Source organism: Canis lupus, chromosome 17 (assembly GCF_048164855.1).
Source record: "Canis lupus baileyi chromosome 17, mCanLup2.hap1, whole genome shotgun sequence".
NCBI classification, from domain to species: domain Eukaryota; kingdom Metazoa; phylum Chordata; class Mammalia; order Carnivora; family Canidae; genus Canis; species Canis lupus.
The window spans coordinates 52,425,039-52,443,157 of record NC_132854.1 but is presented as its reverse complement, the minus strand read 5'-3'; the positions used below and the strand labels follow the sequence as shown (position 1 = coordinate 52,443,157).

The following is an 18,119-nucleotide window of genomic DNA, read 5'->3' as shown; positions in this document are numbered from 1 at the left end:
GACAGGAAAATGCAATCCATTGTAGCCATGTACAATATATAGTCCACCTTGGAGAAGAAAACAACCCAGGTCAGCAGTACTTTTATAATAAATAATAGTCCTTAGCAAAAAGTCACAACCCAATGACTCTTGACCTTTGACCTATCCCCAGTCCTCTAAGGAAAATCTAGAAAGGAAAATAGAAAGCTTCATTCTGCGTATTAAACCATGAAAAGCCCAGCTCTGATCCCTGTGCCTAAAAAAAAACAAGACAGAGCCAGTAGAGGACACAGAGTACACAGCCAGTATAAATCTCACTGTTAGTAATATTTTCTTTCCTTCCGCTATTCCCTTTTTGTCTATTTACTATACTTTCTATGTTCTTCTTCTCTTCTTTTCTTGCTCCTTTATCTTTCCTTTCATTTACTCACAGATCTGTGACTTCTCTAAATACTTCTATATAGATATCCAACACTGTTCTTTCTATGGAAATACCTTTTTTTTTTAATTTTTTATTTATTTATGATAGTCACACACACAGAGAGAGAGAGAGGCAGAGACATAGGCAGAGGGAGAAGCAGGCTCCAGGCACCGGGAGCCTGATGTGGGATTTGATCCCGGGTCTCCAGGATCGCGCCCTGGGCCAAAGGCAGGCGCCAAACCGCTGCACCACCCAGGGATCCCGGAAATAGCATTTTTTTATTTAGTCAATCTACTACTCATCTTAAAGGCAATGAAAGTCACCAAACAGGATCAGAGCATTGATATAGCATTTGAGAGAAGGAAGTGTTCCCCCTCAAATTCTGATATTTATTTGAAAAAGAAAATATTAAGTTATCAGAGCAAACAAAGGAAAATGTATATATTCCTCCTATCTTGTTACCAGAAAAGGTTCATAAATATCTGCTAAAGTTTGTTCAATCATTATTGTTCTATTATTTTTTTAATCTTTATTATGTTGTATGTTTTATCACGTGTCCATAAGGTTTTTTGTTTGTTTTTTTTTTAATACAGAAATTTCCCACTGAAGGTCTCTCCAGTGTGGTTAGGAATGTGTTTGACTTTGATTCGTACAACAACGACATGAGAGAGATTTTGATTAACACTTTGCACAAATATGGGATACCTATCGGAGCAAAACCAACTAGTGTGCAGCTGGCAAAGGAGTAAGGCAAACTCATTATTGATCAAATACTCTTAGGGGTTATTGTTCTGATTCTGAAATGGTGATAATTCTGAGTCTACTGTTACGTGCTACTAAACTGGCATAGTGTGGAAATTCCATGAGTAACCTTTTCACATATATTATTGCTATTTGCTGGCTGGATTTCAGTCAAATAGCATTATTTATAGGTCTGTGTAAATTGAGAATTTTAATTATTTTGAATGTCTTATGAATAGATAATGTAATCAAATAAAGGGAAATATTTGTTTCTTTAACAGTCTCTGTCCTTTTGTTGAATTACTGTGAGTCTCATTATTTCCTAATCTAGTGCAAAATCATGGTACAAATATGAAAACTACATAAAGGGAAAATATGTATTTAGTTAAGATGATCTTATTTATGTCACCATATATTTTTCTGTTGTGATCGTTTTCTAAATTTATAATCTTTTAACTTGAGAATGTTGGTTACTTATTTCAGCTTAAAAAAGAAAGAAGTAGTGAAAACAAGTGGGTTTGTTTCATGTAGGCCAATTCCCTGCCTTTTATTTTGAAATTATAGACTACGTACTTAACCTTAGTAAAGAATCTTATAAATATTGTTTACCGGAAAGATAGCTGATATAGCTTATTAGTAATTAAGTCAGTGCAAATTCACTAGAAAACAGTTTTAGATTTGTATCACTTAATTGATAATGCATCTAATGCTATCTTTTCTTATCAATTACCATAATTCTCAAGGGACAGTAATTACTTTCAAATTATTATTTAAATTTAATCTCATATAGGAGGCACTCTTTACTTTTCTTAGAAAAAAAATGATTAAGTATAAATTAATGATTAGTCCAGCTATACACACACATACATATATGTACATATATATCCTAAATGTATTTATCATCCTTACTCATTTATTCCTTAAAGTTATAATAAGAACTTGTGAGACTATATATAGATAAAAATAAATTTTTAAAGCTTTAATAATTTTTTCAAGGATTCTCAAAGAGAAACAAATATTTCCCTTTTATGGTAAAAGCACAAGATGGAGTTATGTTTGAAATGATCAGTGAATTGATTTATATTACTAGTGAATGAGTAATTTTTTTTAAAAAGAGTCATTTGGTGTCAGTTACTAATACAATTTTCTCTAAAATACTGTTTTACTGATTGATTAGCGGTGTTTGTAGGCATTGTGAAACTAGTTTGCCTTCTATATTAGAGAGTTCAAGAAATTATCTTTATTATGCAAACTTCTTATAAGTTCTTCTGTTTTTTTACTTCCTTTTTATGAACTATATCTTTATCTTCAGTAGGAAATAAGATGGCTTTTATTACTGTTAACAAATTTCTATAGAGTACTGGCTTCATGGAAGCCAGGCTTCTGATTTAAAAATAACTGTTGGATGCTTGAACACTTGAAATAAAAATTAAAATACATATCAGTTGGTAAGGTCAATCAAAAGAAAATGGTTGGCATTTTAGGTTTCTAAGGAAGACAAGTAAAATTGTTTAGCGTATTCATTAGTCTTCCATTCTAAACTGAAAAATCTTGCCATGGCAAGTTAATTCTAACTCTAATATTTGTGAGTGGAAATAGTACATTGAACCTCTAAGCAAGATGGTCACACTCATGCCTAACATGGGGATGGAAACAACCGCTTGTCCACCCACTGCATATAGCTAAAAATAGTCTCATAGATGAGTGAATTTTCCCTTGGGTTGGAGATAATAGTAGACTGCAGTTTGCACATTCACACATTTTTTCCACATCGGTAAATTTCAATGACTTGGGCAGCTGAAGAATAGTGATGTCATTTTGTTGCCCTCTAAGTGAAATCCACAGGTTCCATATGTCTATTTCTGTTGAACAGTCAGTCCTGTACTTTGCTAGGGTAGCATGGGAAGGTGACAAAGCAATGGCCTAGGAATTTAGCAGTTCATCACATATTCAACCTGTGTGCCAGGTCAGTGCTGGAGAAACAGATCTTAGCCCGTTGGTAAAATGAGGGCATTTATTACAGATAGCGTAATTATTTTAGCTTCTAATTAGTCCATGTTTAACAATGGAAGGGGGTACATTTAATAGTAACTCTGTAAAAAGAGATGTAAAATAAGACTGTCCTAGTAAGGCCTGAATATAGGGCCATTTTCATAAAGTTAATAAGGGGAACTTTGTTAAGATAAGATTCCTTCCTATTATAACATCCTTTGCATTTTAATGTAACCTTAATTTTCTCTCCTTGCAAAAACAAAAATAAGAAAGAAGTTGATACTAACGTTTTCTTTTTTCTCCTTAGAGTAGCACACCATTAATAGTAATCACATAGACCTCTGAAGTTTTGCCCCATAAGGACATAAATATTGTACTTCACTAGACCAGTTCTTCCAGTTCTTCCTGGCTGCTCCTGCCCACCTCTGCATATACTATGTCAGTGAAGGAGATCCACATTGGGCTTCTGTTCCTAAAAAAGAAAGACAAAATGTTTTAATTATTGTTAATATCCTTTTGCCCTGAATAAAAAATCCTTGCTATAGCCTCATAATCTTGTTCCCTAATCCAACCATAGTGTTTATTGGATGGGAGCAAAATTGCATTGAGCCCAGAATAAAGTGTTCACATTCACATTCACATTCAAGATGGGGATGGAAAATAATTGGCTACCCACTGTATATAACTAAAATGGGATGTAAGGCAGACACTGTAGAAGAAAGAAGTTTTCACATGGGCACAGATGATACTACACCACTGTTTGTACAGTCTTCTACAGCACTTTTTTCCTCAGCTGCAATCAGAATATATTTTGGCTGTTTAGTGATGTTGCATTAGTGCTCTTTGGTGAATTCCCAGAAGAGTTGCTGTCACTTCCCCTTTTGTCTCCTAATGGGTGCGAGATGGTACCTATCACTCATCTCTGCAGATTTTCAAAGGTCTTTAATAAACCTTGGCTAATCCTGGTACTTTTAGGCTAAGTCTTACTGGGTGGTTATTTTACCTTGTGTGGTCATGCCATAATGCAACTCTTCTTCTGATCTACAATATATTCCTAATTTTTAGTACTGAGATCAGAATTGGACACCTAGACCCTCAACGTTACATTGGTCTCTTCCCACTAGTACTTCCTGAGAGGTTTTTTTTGTTTTGTTTTTGTTTTTGTTTTTTTTTAAATCATCGTTCCCTTTTAAGTTTCTAATATATGAGATAGGATAGGCCAGAGAAATGGTAGCTGTGGCCAAATAAGGAGACACACTGGGAGAAATTTAGGTAGAGATAGAAGGATTTGGGTCAAAATTCAGGCTCTTAAAAAAATAACCTGAGCTATTGAGTTCCAAATGTCATTGTTGGGGGGGGAGGGGGATAAATGAGTGCACACATACATAATTAAGTCCAAAGATCCAACCAATGGCATAATGATTATCTACTATAGTAGAAATAGATCATAAATTTCAAAGAGTTTTCTTGTTTTTCCCTTAAATGAGCTTCTTTTCTGAAGTTTCTTTTATTTAGAAATAAACATACTGCTAGTGCATTAGTTCTTCTAAGTTTAAAAATGTGTTTCAGAGTAATTTATGAACTCAACATGCTGTAGAAACATTTGCTTCAAAGGAAGAAAAAAATCTGTATCTTGTGACATAATTTTAAGTGACTTATACAATATCTTTTCTTAAATTTATTTTTTTTTTAATTTTTTTTTATTTATGATAGTCACAGAGAGAGAGAGAGAGAGAGAGGCAGAGACATAGGCAGAGGGAGACGCAGGCTCCATTCCCTGGGAGCCCGACATGGGATTCGATCCTGGGTCTCCCGGATCGCGCCCTGGGCCAAAGGCAGGCACTAAACCACTGCGCCACCCAGGGTTCCCTCTTTTCTTAAATTTATATGCCACTGTCTATTTGACATTTCTTAAGATGAGAGAATTGTCATTTCATAGATTTATAATGGAATATACTCTACCTGTATGTTTATGTTAATTAATAACAATATTAATGATGGTAATGAAAGCAACTTACAGAAAACTATGTGCCCAGCACATTTCCAGGCATTCTCTTTACCTGAATTTAGATAATCTTCATAACAAACCTATCCTATATAATGTTATATATATACATATAATATTAGTATTGCATTTTGTAGATGAGAAATTTGAGGTTATGTCACTTGCCTAAGGTTAGATAGCTAATAAGGGGCAGATAATATGCATATACATAATTTTAATTCCAGTTCTAAGTACAAATATAAAATTGGTATCCAAACTATAAATCAGAGTTAGTCCTTGGATACTGAAAATTGCTGTAATTGGTTTAAAAGGTCCTTGAGATTTTAAGTAAGCATGTTGGAATTATCATTGACTATGATGTCATACATGTGTAATATACAAATTCTTCATAGAGTTATAATAGATTCAGATTGAGGGGCGTGCCAAGTCCCCAATGATGTTGCGCAATGAAAAGTAAGTCAAAAAGCAGATTAGCATGGACTTTTGGCACAACAAAGATCATTTTAGAGACCCTTCATTCCCAGTTTAGTTTTCCTTTTTTTTTTTTTTTGACATAGTGAAGGATCATGAAATAAAACATAATAAAAACATATTGTTCCCATTTAGAACAATAAATACTAGACTTTGTCTGCCATATAAAAAAAAACAGACGGGCCATTATTCCTTCCTAATTTGGAACACAAAACTAATTTATAGAATCTTCTCAAAGGTTGTGATCATTTCCAAATAAATTAAACATTCAGAGAAGTTATCTCTATCCTCTGAAGTTATCATCATGTGGTTTTCTTTCCCTGTCTTCCCTAGGAGATGCACATGTCTATAAAATACTTAAATGATCATCCATCTTACTCTAAATATTTTGTCATCAACTCTGTTGATTTCTTTTTTAATGCAGCTTAGTTTATTCTTAAATTAGTTTTGTTGTTTGTTGGTTGGTTTGTTTTTTATGGGTTTTTTTTTTTTAGAGAGAGAGAGAGAGCATGAAGGAGGAGATGCCGAGGGAAAGAGAAGGATTCTTAAGCAATCTCCATGCCCTTGTAATTACTTCCAATGTCCTATTGACATCTATATTTTCTATGCCTTCATATGCTTTCTTAAAATTTTTTAAATTTCATTTTTCAGGCAAAATAAGGTAACTTTGAATTAATAAGATCTAGGTCCTTATGAGCTAATATTTTTCTTAACTTTTTTTTTAAGTAGGCTCCACACCCAGCATGGAGCCCAGCACAAGACTTGAACTCAGCAACCCTGAAATCAAGACCTGAACTGAGAGCAAGAGTCAGATGCTTATTCAACTGACTCCCCAGCCATATTTTTATTAAACTTTTTAAATAGACTCACATATTAAACAAGTTAAAAATAGATTGGTAGCTATCGATAGTAATTGCTTTTGAGAGAGGCCCTGCAGAAGAGAAAGGAAGCCCCACTTTCTGTACTCTTTTAATATTCTAACGTGTATTATTTTCTATGTTTTATTTTTTAAATGTCTACCAACTATCTGGGCACTGGAATTATTCATTTTGTTTTCTTATTTAAGTAAAATAAAAATAATGAAGTAAAGGTCTATTCTGAAATTGCCATATTTGGGGACACCACACTGTAATGCCTGCCCTTAGGGTTTAACATTGACACCCTTCCCAATAGCAAAGGAGAAATCACATTAAGCAGGCATTTCTATTGCATTTCAACACAATATAAGTAAATTTATGCATTGGTAGACATCATCATAAACATATTGAATGAGGGAAGACAACACTTTCAAAGCAGCAAAAATAAAAATTGTTGTGCATATTTGCAGACAGAACAGCTTCATCTATAATGAATGTCTCAAAGGGTATCTGTCTAGAATTGGTTTTCTATGTTAAAGATATAGAAATGTCCTGTGTAATTGGAACCTCAATAGCAGCTGCTTCTCTGACCAAAGCCAATTCTGGGGTACCAGAGGCATCAAGGAGAACATTCCAGCCAGGACCTCTCTTTGGAGTAATTTCATTAGGTTTATCTTTGAAAATAGGAATAATTATCAGTTTACTGTTTATCATATTAAATTAAGACTCTTCTTAAAGTTTTGTGATTCTCTTTCCATTTTCCAAACTATATGTGCTATAATTTTCTTTTTATAGTCTTGGTTTTTACAAATGAGTCCACAGTGCTGATCCTGGAGTTTTAAGGTGTGCAGTTCCATTCTGCATGATGATTTACTTTCATTTCATAAAAGAGCTCTTAGTTTTCAAAAGTAATAAGATTTACATAATGACATCCCAGAACTATAATAAGCAGAAGAGTGGCATTGGGTTTTATAGTTTCATACCCTTTGCCCCATATTCCCTTGGTATGTTATAAAGTAGCTTCACAGCCATTTAGTTTGCTTTCAGTTCCTTTATGAAGATGCAGAAAAAATTTAAAATATAATCAATCTACATAGAAATCATTAAGGTTTATGAATCTTCTTTCATACTCATCGTAAACAGTCTCACAAAATTATCCTTGGATTCCCTTAAGCATTTTCAAGTGATATCTGTCACTTGCCTGCATAGAAATCCCCAATCTCCACCTATAACTAACTCTTCCAAATACAACTGCAAAGTAGTTTGCATCATTTATTGAGTCATGCAGTCAGAATGCAATGGGGGAAGAATGCTGTGGTGGTCTTGAGATGAGAAACAAGTCGGTAAAGATGTTGGCACTTCTGAGGTAGCCGAGCATTCATTTATTTAACAAACAGCATTGAGCATTTATGTGGTAAATGGTGTGGTTTGAAGTGGTGAGGTTTGGAGCCCATGGCCAAGAAAGAATCCTTGAGACCTTCCACGGTATTTTGGAAACAAGGTTTCCAGGATCCTAAGGCGGCTAGCTGTTGTTAGGAAAAGGTCATTTATTACTGCTTAGTAAACCCTCATGTGACCCTTCAGTTGTCAATTAGTGGGCCATATGCTTGGAGGGTGATTGCTAACCTGCATCTTGGTGGATGGAGAAAAGGAAGTTTCCAAAGGAATCTTTGTATGTTAAAGAAGACTTACAGGATCCTGGGGGGCTGGCCTTTTGCCCTCAGCAAATTGTCAACATCCAGGCAGCTGAGCTCCAGAGGAAGGTCACTCTACCTGTTTCAAGGACTTGTCAATGAAGTGTAGGCAGTAAGGAAATTTAATATTTTTCTTTTGCCTTTGTTTCCTACATCAATAAACACGAGGTAGGTAGTCATAAATATAAAGGTTAAGAAGGCTTCATATCTGCCTTCAAGGAGGTCCCTCAAGTAGAGTGACTTGTGTTATGTGAGAGGCACACTAGAGAGAATCAGAGACATAGGATTGCTGCCTTCTGCTCTAGGAGAGTCAGGGAGGATTAACCAGGCTGAACACTTAAGGGATTACTGGGCCCTCTCTAGTCAAATAAAACACTTCAGGCAGAGACAGTTTTAAGAGGCTGTGGTGCATTTTGGAAATTGCAAGTAGTTTGGTGACTCAAAGGGTGAAGTGAGGGCATGCCATGTTGATGGGCCTAAAAGGGAGAAAAGAGTCAGGGAATCCCAGAAGAATTTTCTGCCAAAAAGTAACATGCTCAAATGCATAATTTAGAAAGATTACTTTTGGGGTTTTTTCCGGGTCTTTTTGTTTTGTTTTGTTTTCTTTTCTTTTTTAAAACAAACTGAAAGGCAGTGAAGCTGACAGCAGAAAGACCTGTCTGGAAGCAGCTGCAGCTATCCAGGTGATGATCAGTGAGGACTGGCCTGTAGCAGTAGGAAGGAAAGGAGGCCCAAGAGCAAGAGAGATTTCAGTGGCAGAATGGATGGGTTCTGAGTACCAGAGAGTCAAAGATTCAAGTGAGATGTAAGCCTTACCCTTGATAAATTCATCTCGCTGGGGAAACACGAAAACTGCCAACCTCGCCATGCAATGTTCTATTCAAAGTGCTATATTCACAGTAGGGTTATCTCATCCTATGAGTCCTTCTTGTGGGAAATAACAGAGGTTCTCTGTGGGGAGTTGGAAGGGTGGGGAATTTCCAACTGGGAAAGATTCAATCCCAATCATTCTTGATGTGGATGATTAGAAAAGGGAAGAATTTAAGGTTAGAAAATACTGACATGTGGCTGTAAAGCAGATGGCAGAAAAAAAGAGAAGTTTTTGCAGTAAAACTTGAAGAAAGATGAGAGAAAGGAATCCTAAGCCCCAGAACCGTACTTTGGCAACTTCTTCGAGGAGGAAGAAAGCCAGAGATGTGTGGAGCAAGCTGCCAGTGTCTGCTCTGGCACAGTGACGTGAGGCACCAGCGCTAAGACTACACAGTGGCATTCTGGATTATTGGGACATGTTTTTGAGAACCATCAGCCAAGAATACCAAGTTTCCCCCAAATCTTTGTCCATCTCATGCATCCAAATTATTCTTCATTTCTATGACCTCAGCAGGACCTAGGTGACAGAAGTACGCAAATCTAAGAAAGTGAAAGCCATCAAGTCTAATGCAGAACCAGGCAAAGAAAGGAAATGCATCTATACGTAGTTGTTGTGTGCATGGCATTTGCAGCAAAACAAAAGTAATTTGCCAGCGATGTGTGAGATTTTAGGGCAGGGAGATTCAGAAGTTTCTAGTAAATGAGGGTGGGTAACTGGGAAATAGTAATATCCATTATTACTTAAAGTATTTTAAGGGGGCTTTTCTATTTTCTCTTTTTAAGTACACTTTTTATTTTAGTAAATATAAATATTTGCAAGGGATTCACTTCTGACCTTGCTCTGTAAATTTATTCTGTATCAGGTCTTAAATTTGAAAATTGCAAATACAGAACTATATTCTAAAAGTTTCTAAAGGGGCAGCCCCGGTGGCTCAGTGGTTTAGCGCCACCTTCAGCCTGGGGTGTGATCCTGGAGACCCGGGATCGAGTCCCACGTTGGGTTCCCTGCATGGAGGCTGCTTCCCTCTCCTCTCCTCTCCTCTCCTCTCCTCCCCTCCCCTCCCCTCTCCTCTCCTCTCCTCTCCTCTCCTCTCCTCTCCTCTCTCCTCTCTCCTCTCTCCTCTCTCCTCTCTCCTCTCCCCTCTCCCCTCTCCCCTCTCCCCTCTCCCCTCTCCCCTCTCCCCTCTCCCCTCTCCTCTCCCTGCCATGAATAAATAAAAACTTTAAAAATAAATAAATAAATAAATAAATAAATAAATAAATAAATAAATAAATAAAATCAAAGTTTCTAAAAGTTCCAAATGTGCAGATTTCCATGGAAACCCAGAAAAGCAAGAGATTCATTCTGCTCAGAAAGAAATATGGGCAAGAGATGCAAAGGAAAGTGATGTTTGACTTGGGCCTTAAGAATGAGAAGGACTTCACCAAAGAGGCAATAGCAGGGAGTTCTGGGAAGAGGTAATAGCCTCATGGAAGCATGAAAATACATAGTGTGTTCAGGAAGAGCAGCTGGCAATTCAAGGTGGCTAAGGCCTAAATTGGCTGGAGAGGAAGAGGAAGGCATTAAGAGCCAAAAGTGAAAAATATGTGTTGGGGTTATTCTATGAAAGGCTCTAGTAAATTCAGTTGGACAGTCCAACCTAATTTTTACCGGAGGTTAGATTTAAAACATTAGGAGTTCGTGAGGACTGCTAAAATCGGAGTTCTTTTTCTTCTCCAAGATGGTAAAATTGATGAAGTTTTGAGAGTTGGTTGGAACTACCCTGAAGGGTTCCACTCTTCCGATAAAAATTAGTAGTTCTGTGGTAAGGAGATGTTTTAGGAATTGTTGCTAATAGGTACGTCAACAACTTTCAATTGCATAATGCCCCTAAAAAGATCCAAATCTTTTTCATCTGTTTCTTTCAGACTCCAGAAATAGTATTGGCAAATGTTCAGAGAAGGCAGAAATTTGCCAGAGCATACTCTTTAAAACCCCAGCTCACCTCTTTATGGAAACAATCTTAGACAAATCTCTTGCATGTCATTCAGACTGTATTACTCAGCTTTGGTGTCCATATGCATGATGTTATGAATTGTATGCATGTTTAGAAAAACATTTTTTTTTGGCTTTCTATAACTTGCTCAAGTGCTATAATTTGATCTGAGTCATAATTTTTGGTATTCACCTTTCTTTTAGTTAAAACTTTTACTTCCAGATCTTTATTAATACTTCCACAAGGGATTAAGAAACATCACAACATATGAATACTTCGTTGTTTTAAAAAACATAAATTCATGAGTGACATTGAAGATTAAAAAGTAGTGCTATTTATAGGCCTTAAGTTCATCCTCCTCCCTCCTAAAATCAAATCCAGACATCATTCCAACCAAGACTTTAACAGAGTTAAACAACACAAGTGTCAGGACCTAAAAATCATGGAAAATACCATTGTTGTTTCCATGAAATCAGGTGTAACAATTCAAGTGTGGTTCAAGTTGGGTGACAGATTTCAGTAATGGAATGTAGGGCCTTTTGCTACCTGGTTATTTGTTTAGAGTTAGCCCCAAATTAATGTTGATTATGTTTCCAATTCCAAAGCTTGCTCATGCACCCAAATACAATGCTTCCCCTCCCCCCTGACTACTGACTTATTGAAGATAAGGGGAAGTAGTTGGTTAGATTTTTTCCACAGCTTATTGGGAGGACCTAGTAGTGAAAAATAAATGGGCTTTGGTTTACTTTAGTTGACCAGTCTGGAGCCCACAGGAAAAGTCTTAGGAGAAAACACTTCGTGTTCCCAAGGAGCAGGATGGAGTCCATGTGTTGTCTGACTCCAGAACACCCTACATGTATCTTTCAGTTTTAGCTGTTATTGCCAACAGCAATCTTGTTGTGTGGTTCCAAAATAGTTTCTATATGGGGTACCTGAAGGCCCTTCCCATACACCGCCAACCAAACAGCTAGTGGTATTTTTGGATGGAGCCAGGCAGCCTGTAATTTCCATGAGTATTATTTAGAATGAGTTTTCAAGTTCAAACCAGATTTCATGAGTATCTCAGAAATTATCCATAAGAACTGCAAGTTGAATAAAGTTACTTTTTCTCAAATGGATGAAGGTTTTTTTTAAGCATCTGTATATTTTTGTGGGATTATTAAAGGCTATTTTTGATCAATTTTTTAAGGGTAGATATCAACCTGTCAACCAAGGATCAGTTTTTAAAGCAATTGTCCACTTCTAATTAGATTTCAAGATGTGTAACTATTTCTGTTGTCTTTAAAGAGCTAATTTGAGAAGCATTTAGAGGCTCTTTTTATAAGCTTTAACAAAGCATATTTGTCTACCAGGGCACTGATTATTGGTAGGTATAAGTATTTTCATTCTGATTATTTACTTTCACTCCAGAGCACCAAGGCAATGTAAGACTATGGAATCTAGCACTGATATTTCCCTCCACTCACTCCTCAGGCTGTAAGGAACCTTGCAGATCATCCCCTTCATTTCACAAAAGAAGAAATTAACACTCAGAGAAATTAGCCAACTTTCCCTTCCCAAGTTTGCAGAGCTAGTTAATGAAAGAACTAGAACTCAGGCTTCCTGCATTTTATTACACCAATTCTAGGTTAGACGAAAATTAGGTGTGTCCTTTTGTTTTCTCTTTATTTGGAGATTCAATTCTCCTTTAGTGAACTGCTGAAAACAAGTGAAGAATGCTATTTATTCATTGAATAAAGAGAAAGAGATTCTAGTCTGCAACAGGTTTTCAAGATCTACCCTTTTGACACAGAAATGTGTTTTTATTACATTTAAAAGAGAGAATACAATAATGGTGTTCTTAAAAACTTAAAAATATGTGACTGGTAGTATTGTGTAGTATTTATTTGATTCCAAATTAATAGAATAGACTTTAAAAATGGATGAATTGCTTCATTTTTTCTCTATATCCTTCCTATACTAGGAACTGAGGTGTTAAGTCACTAAGTTTTTTACCAACTCAAGGAAAAAATATGTACACCTTAATTATATTTACATCAAAGTAAAAACAGAATAGGACCTTACCTTCTGAGTTTCAGAATTTTTTTAAGTTTTTACTTAAATTCCAGTTAGTTAACTTACAGTGTTAATATTAGTTTCAGGTCTACAATTCAGCACTTCCATACATCATCCTGTGCTCATCACGACAAGTGCACTTGTTAATTCCCATCTCCAATTTCCCCAGTCCCTCCACCCACCTCTCCTCTGGTAACCATCAACTTGGTTCTCTAGTTAAGAGTCAGTTTCTTGATTTCTCCCCCTCTCTCTTTTTACCTTTGCTTGTTTTATTTCTTTAATTCCACAGGTAAGTGAAATCATGGTATTTGTCTTTCTCTGTCTTATTTCAATAGCATTATATTCTTGAGCTCTATCCATGTCATTGCAAATGGCAGGAGTGTAATCTTCTTAAACTATATTCTAAATGTTGTATTGTAGACTACCTTTTGATAAAATAAAGTATAACTTACCTGTAAGTGAAGCGTTCTCCAAATTTTTTTATGCGGTTGATAATAGCTCATTATTTTTTTCCACTATGGCTTGGAAACAAGAAGAAATGTTTACTTTTCAAATCATCCTTGCCAGGTTGCCTCTGCCAGAGCAGACGTTCATGGGCTACTGGACAATTGGTCAGTCAAGAAATGGAATACAAAAACTGTTGTGTCCAACAGAAACTCACCATATAGACATAAAGGTTGATACCATTATTTCTTTATTAAAATGTTGAATGTTACAGATTTTTCTATATTTTCCCTGGAAAGAAACCCATACAATCTCAGAAATGACTTGTTTTGAGGTTATTTTAGGTTTAGCTTCTGCTCCAACTCTCAGGGCAATCTGGCGTCTGAGATTAATAATCAATAATACTCAATGTATGTAATTACTAATGGCTAATAAAATTCCTAAGAGCTAACCTGAACTAGAGTCAGGTATGTTGTGTGTATGTGAGTTTTTGGTATATTGTGTTTTATTCTAGGACAGTTACTCCATGATATTCGTTGTCATGTAAAGAGGCAAAGGGAAGAAGTATCAGTCATCAGTAGTTGGAACAGAAACTCCATTTTGTATTTCAGGCAGAAAGGGATTTACTGTGACGAATTAGATGCTTATAAAATCATTAGAAAGGACAGAAGAAACAGAAGTCAATGGGCCACCACTGGATTTTTAGTCTCAAGATCAATGTTCCTGCTTCTACTACCACCCCTGTTGCTGGCAGCTACATGGCCAAGCAGGATCTGCTAACTTTTTCTGTAAAGAGCCAAATAGAAAATATTTTAGGCCGTACAGATTCTGTTGCAGCTACTCAATTTTGCTGTGGTAGCACAAACGCAACCTTAGACAATATTTTAGTAGAGAAACATGACTGTGTTCTCATAAAATTTTATTTACAAAAGTAGGCAGTGGGTCAAACTTGACCTGTGGACCATTCAAGTGCATTTAGTTGGCAGGACCTGAATCATATCCAGAACCCTTACTGGAAGAGAGTATGAGTAATGTAGTTTCTAGACTTCCAGCTCCTGAGATACAGACTAGATAGAAAGGGGCGAGCGAGGTAGAGTGTGGCAGGGATGCTACAAGAGCCAGTATCAAACCCAGACATTTTTGATAAATTAAGGACAGTACAACATGCAGATATTGAAACTCTGGTTCCATCTATATAGTTTTTCTATATAGTTCTCATCTCTAAGTACCCAGCCCTAATATAAGTAACATTATTAAATTAGTTCCACCTGCTTATGTTAATATTTAATACTTTTCACTATGTGTGTGTTATAGTCTACGTTTTATAAATAAAAGTAGTGGTTATCAGTAAGCATTTTTTTTATTTCAAATGCCATTTTTTAAATATTTTATTTCAAAGACCTAGGTCCAGCCCTTATTTTCTATATAATGATATAATAATCATTCTTTACAATGGAACTATATCAGAACCTGATTCATACATTTACATTATTCTCCTGTTTGGGACAGCCCTGGGTCCTAATACTTGGAGTTCAAAACTTAATTTTTGGCTTAAGAAGGAATGAAGTAATGAGAGATCCTATGGGATTTTATATCTGGTATATTTTGTGAATAAAAAGAAAAGAAAGTGAGAAGTTAAATAAGATAGCACAAATGAAAGCATTTATAAATGCAAGTATAAGGTATTATTATTGTTATAGGACCGTGGCAGTCAAAAGAATTAGAAGAGTTAATTCAACATGTTGAGTATTTTGAATTTAAACTCTGTATTTAAAAAAATAAAAATAAATAAAAATAAAAATAAACTCTGTATTTTAGAAGAACTTTAGCTTTTCTACATTTTGGTAGCCACCTAAATTCCTTAACCCAGATAATTACTTTATTTTAGGGTCCAGCACTTATAAACATACAGGAGTATCCAATAGAAAGATATGAAGAAAGATCCCAAACCTTTACTGAAGAATGTGCCTCCTGGAAGTTACCATTGGATGAAATTAACTTAATCTGTGACATTGCTACATCAAGTGGTATGTCAATTTATTCTTTTGATTTTTCCTTCCTGGTCTGATTTTTTTTTTTTAAGAGGGATTAAAAGAACCTCTAAACATCAAGGAGTCTATGATAGATTCAGTAACAGTGTCATTTTTGGATTAGATAGTAATTGTATGTAATTTAGAACTAATTTCCTATAACAACCTAACAAAATACTATTGTGGAATCTACATAAGCGCTGCTAACTTTGTATGCATATGTCTGTTTCTCATTACAATTGTAGCACAAAGTTAAACACACCCAGGCATGTGCTAAGAATAGAAGGGGAAAAAGAAAAAGAGAAACATTGGATTTGGGGGCTGGGATTCCAGTCTGATGATTGCATGAACCACAAAAGCCGGGCTGGAGTGATTTGTAGTCGTTAAACTTATTGTAAAGAACGGCAAATAAGGGATGTGAATTTTGGCATCTACATATCTGGACTGTTGCCATTACCAACTGATTCATGCAATGTTCCCTGGGTATGGCTTAGCAGAAGTTTTCAATTGATGGCAGTTATTAAGTTCCTATTAAACAGAGGTGGTGACAGAGGAAAAGGAGAAAGTCTCTCACTTGCATAAGATGGGGATCGTTGGGGTGAAAATACAGACGCAAGTTTTTCCCCTTATAAGTTCTTTGAATATTGTGTATTCCTAAAAATCAGCTTTGTTGAATAAAAATACATGCTTTTTTTTGGCTATATTTTTTTATTGGAGTTCGATTTGCCAACATATAGTATGACACCCAGTGCTCATCCTGTCAAGTGCCCCCCTCAGTGCCCGTCACCTAGTCACCCCCACCCCCCACCCACCTCCTCTTCCACTACCCTTTGTTCGTTTCCCAGAGTTAGGAGTCTCTCGTGTTCTGTCTCCCTTTCTGATATTTCCCACTCATTTTCTCTCCTTTCCCCTATAATCCCTTTCACTATTCTTTATATTCTCTGAATGAATGAAACCGTATAATGTGTGTCCTTTCCAATTGACTTACTTCACTCAGCATAATACCCTCCAGTTCCATCCACGTTGAAGCAAATGGTGGGTACTTGTCGTTTCTAATGGCTGAGGAATATTCCATCGTATACATAGACCACAGCTTCTTTATCCATTCATCTTTCGATGGACACCAAAGCTCCTTCCACAGTGTGGCTATTGTGCACTTTGCTGCTAGAAACATTGGGGTGCAGGTGTCCCAGTGTTTCATTGCATCTGTATCTTTGGGGTAAATCCCCAGCAGTGTAATTGCTGGGTCGTAGGGCAGATCTATTTTTAACTCTTTGAGGACCCTCCACACAGTTTTCCAGAGTGGCTGTACCAGGTCACATTCCCACCAACAGTGCAAGAGGGTTTTCCTTTCTCCACATCTTCTCCAACATGTGTTGTTTTGTGTCTTGTTAATTTTCCCCATTCTCACTGGTGTGAGGTGGGATCTCATTGTGGTTTTAATGTGTATTTTCCTGACGGCAAGTGATGCAGAGCATTTTCTCATGTGTCTGTTGGCCATGTCTGTGTCTTCTTTGGTGAAATTTCTGTTCGTGTCCTTTGCCCATTTCATGATTAGATTGTTTGTTTCTTTGCTGTTGCGTTTAATAAGTTCTTATAGGTCTTGGATACTAGCCCTTTATCTGATATGTCATTTGCAAAGATCTTCTCCCATTCTGTAGGTTGTCTTTTAGTTTTGTTGACTGTTTCTTTTATTGTGCAGAAGCTTTTTATCCCAATAGTTCATTTTTGCTTTTGTTTCCCTTGCCTTCCTAGATGTACCTTGCAAGAAGTTGCTGTGGCCAAGTTCAAAAAGGGTGTTGCCTGTGTTCTCCTCTAGGATTTTGATGGATTCTTGTCTCACATTTAGATCTTTCATCCATTTTGAGTTTATCTTTGTGTCTGGTGTAAGAGAATGGTCTAGTTTCATTCTTCTTTTTTTTTTTCTTTTAAAGATTTTATTTATTTATTCATGAGAGACACACACACACACAGAGAGAGAGAGAGAGAGAGGCAGAGGCAGAGGCAGAGAGAGAAGCAGGCTCCATGCAGGGAGCCCAACATGGGACTCGATCCCGAGACTCCAAGAGCACACCCTGGGCTGAAGGCAACACTAAACCACTGAGCCACCCAGGCTTCCCCTTGTTTCATTCTTCTGCACGTGGCTGTGCAACTTTCCCAGCACCATTTATGAAGACACTGTCTTTTTTCCAGTGGATAGTCTTTCCTGCTTTGTTGAATATTAGTTGACCATAGAGTTGAGGGCCCATTTCTGGGTTCTCTGTTCTGTTCCATTGATCTATATGTCTGTTTTTGTGCCAGTACCACACTGTCTTGGTGATCACAGCTTTGTAGTACAACTTGAAATTCGGCATTGTGATGCCCCTGACTCTGGTTTTCTTTTTCAATATTCCCCTGGCTATTCGGGGTCTTTTCTGATTCCACACAAATCTTAAGATTATTTGTTCCAATGCTGTGAAGAAAGTCCATCGTATTTTGATAGGGATTGCATTGCATGTGTAAATTGCCCTGGGTAGCATTGACATTTTCACAATATATTTTTTAAAGATTTTATTTATTTATTCATGAGAGACACAGAGAGAGA

General features: G+C 36.5%; 1 protein-coding gene across 4 annotated transcripts in view; it reads left to right on the top strand.

Moving 5' to 3' along the window:
- VWA8 (von Willebrand factor A domain containing 8) overlaps positions 1-18,119 on the top strand; it is a 353,412-nt gene that overhangs the window by 212,519 nt on the left and 122,774 nt on the right. For all 4 annotated transcript variants that reach the window (XR_012010082.1, XM_072782924.1, XM_072782926.1 and 1 more), the window contains 3 exons: positions 994-1,145; positions 13,629-13,737; positions 15,394-15,532. Coding sequence is in view for 3 of the 4 variants with exons in the window: in XM_072782924.1 (XP_072639025.1) it covers positions 994-1,145; positions 13,629-13,737; positions 15,394-15,532 (400 nt within the window). In the remaining variant the exon portion in view is untranslated. The remainder of the gene's footprint in view (positions 1-993; positions 1,146-13,628; positions 13,738-15,393; positions 15,533-18,119) is intronic.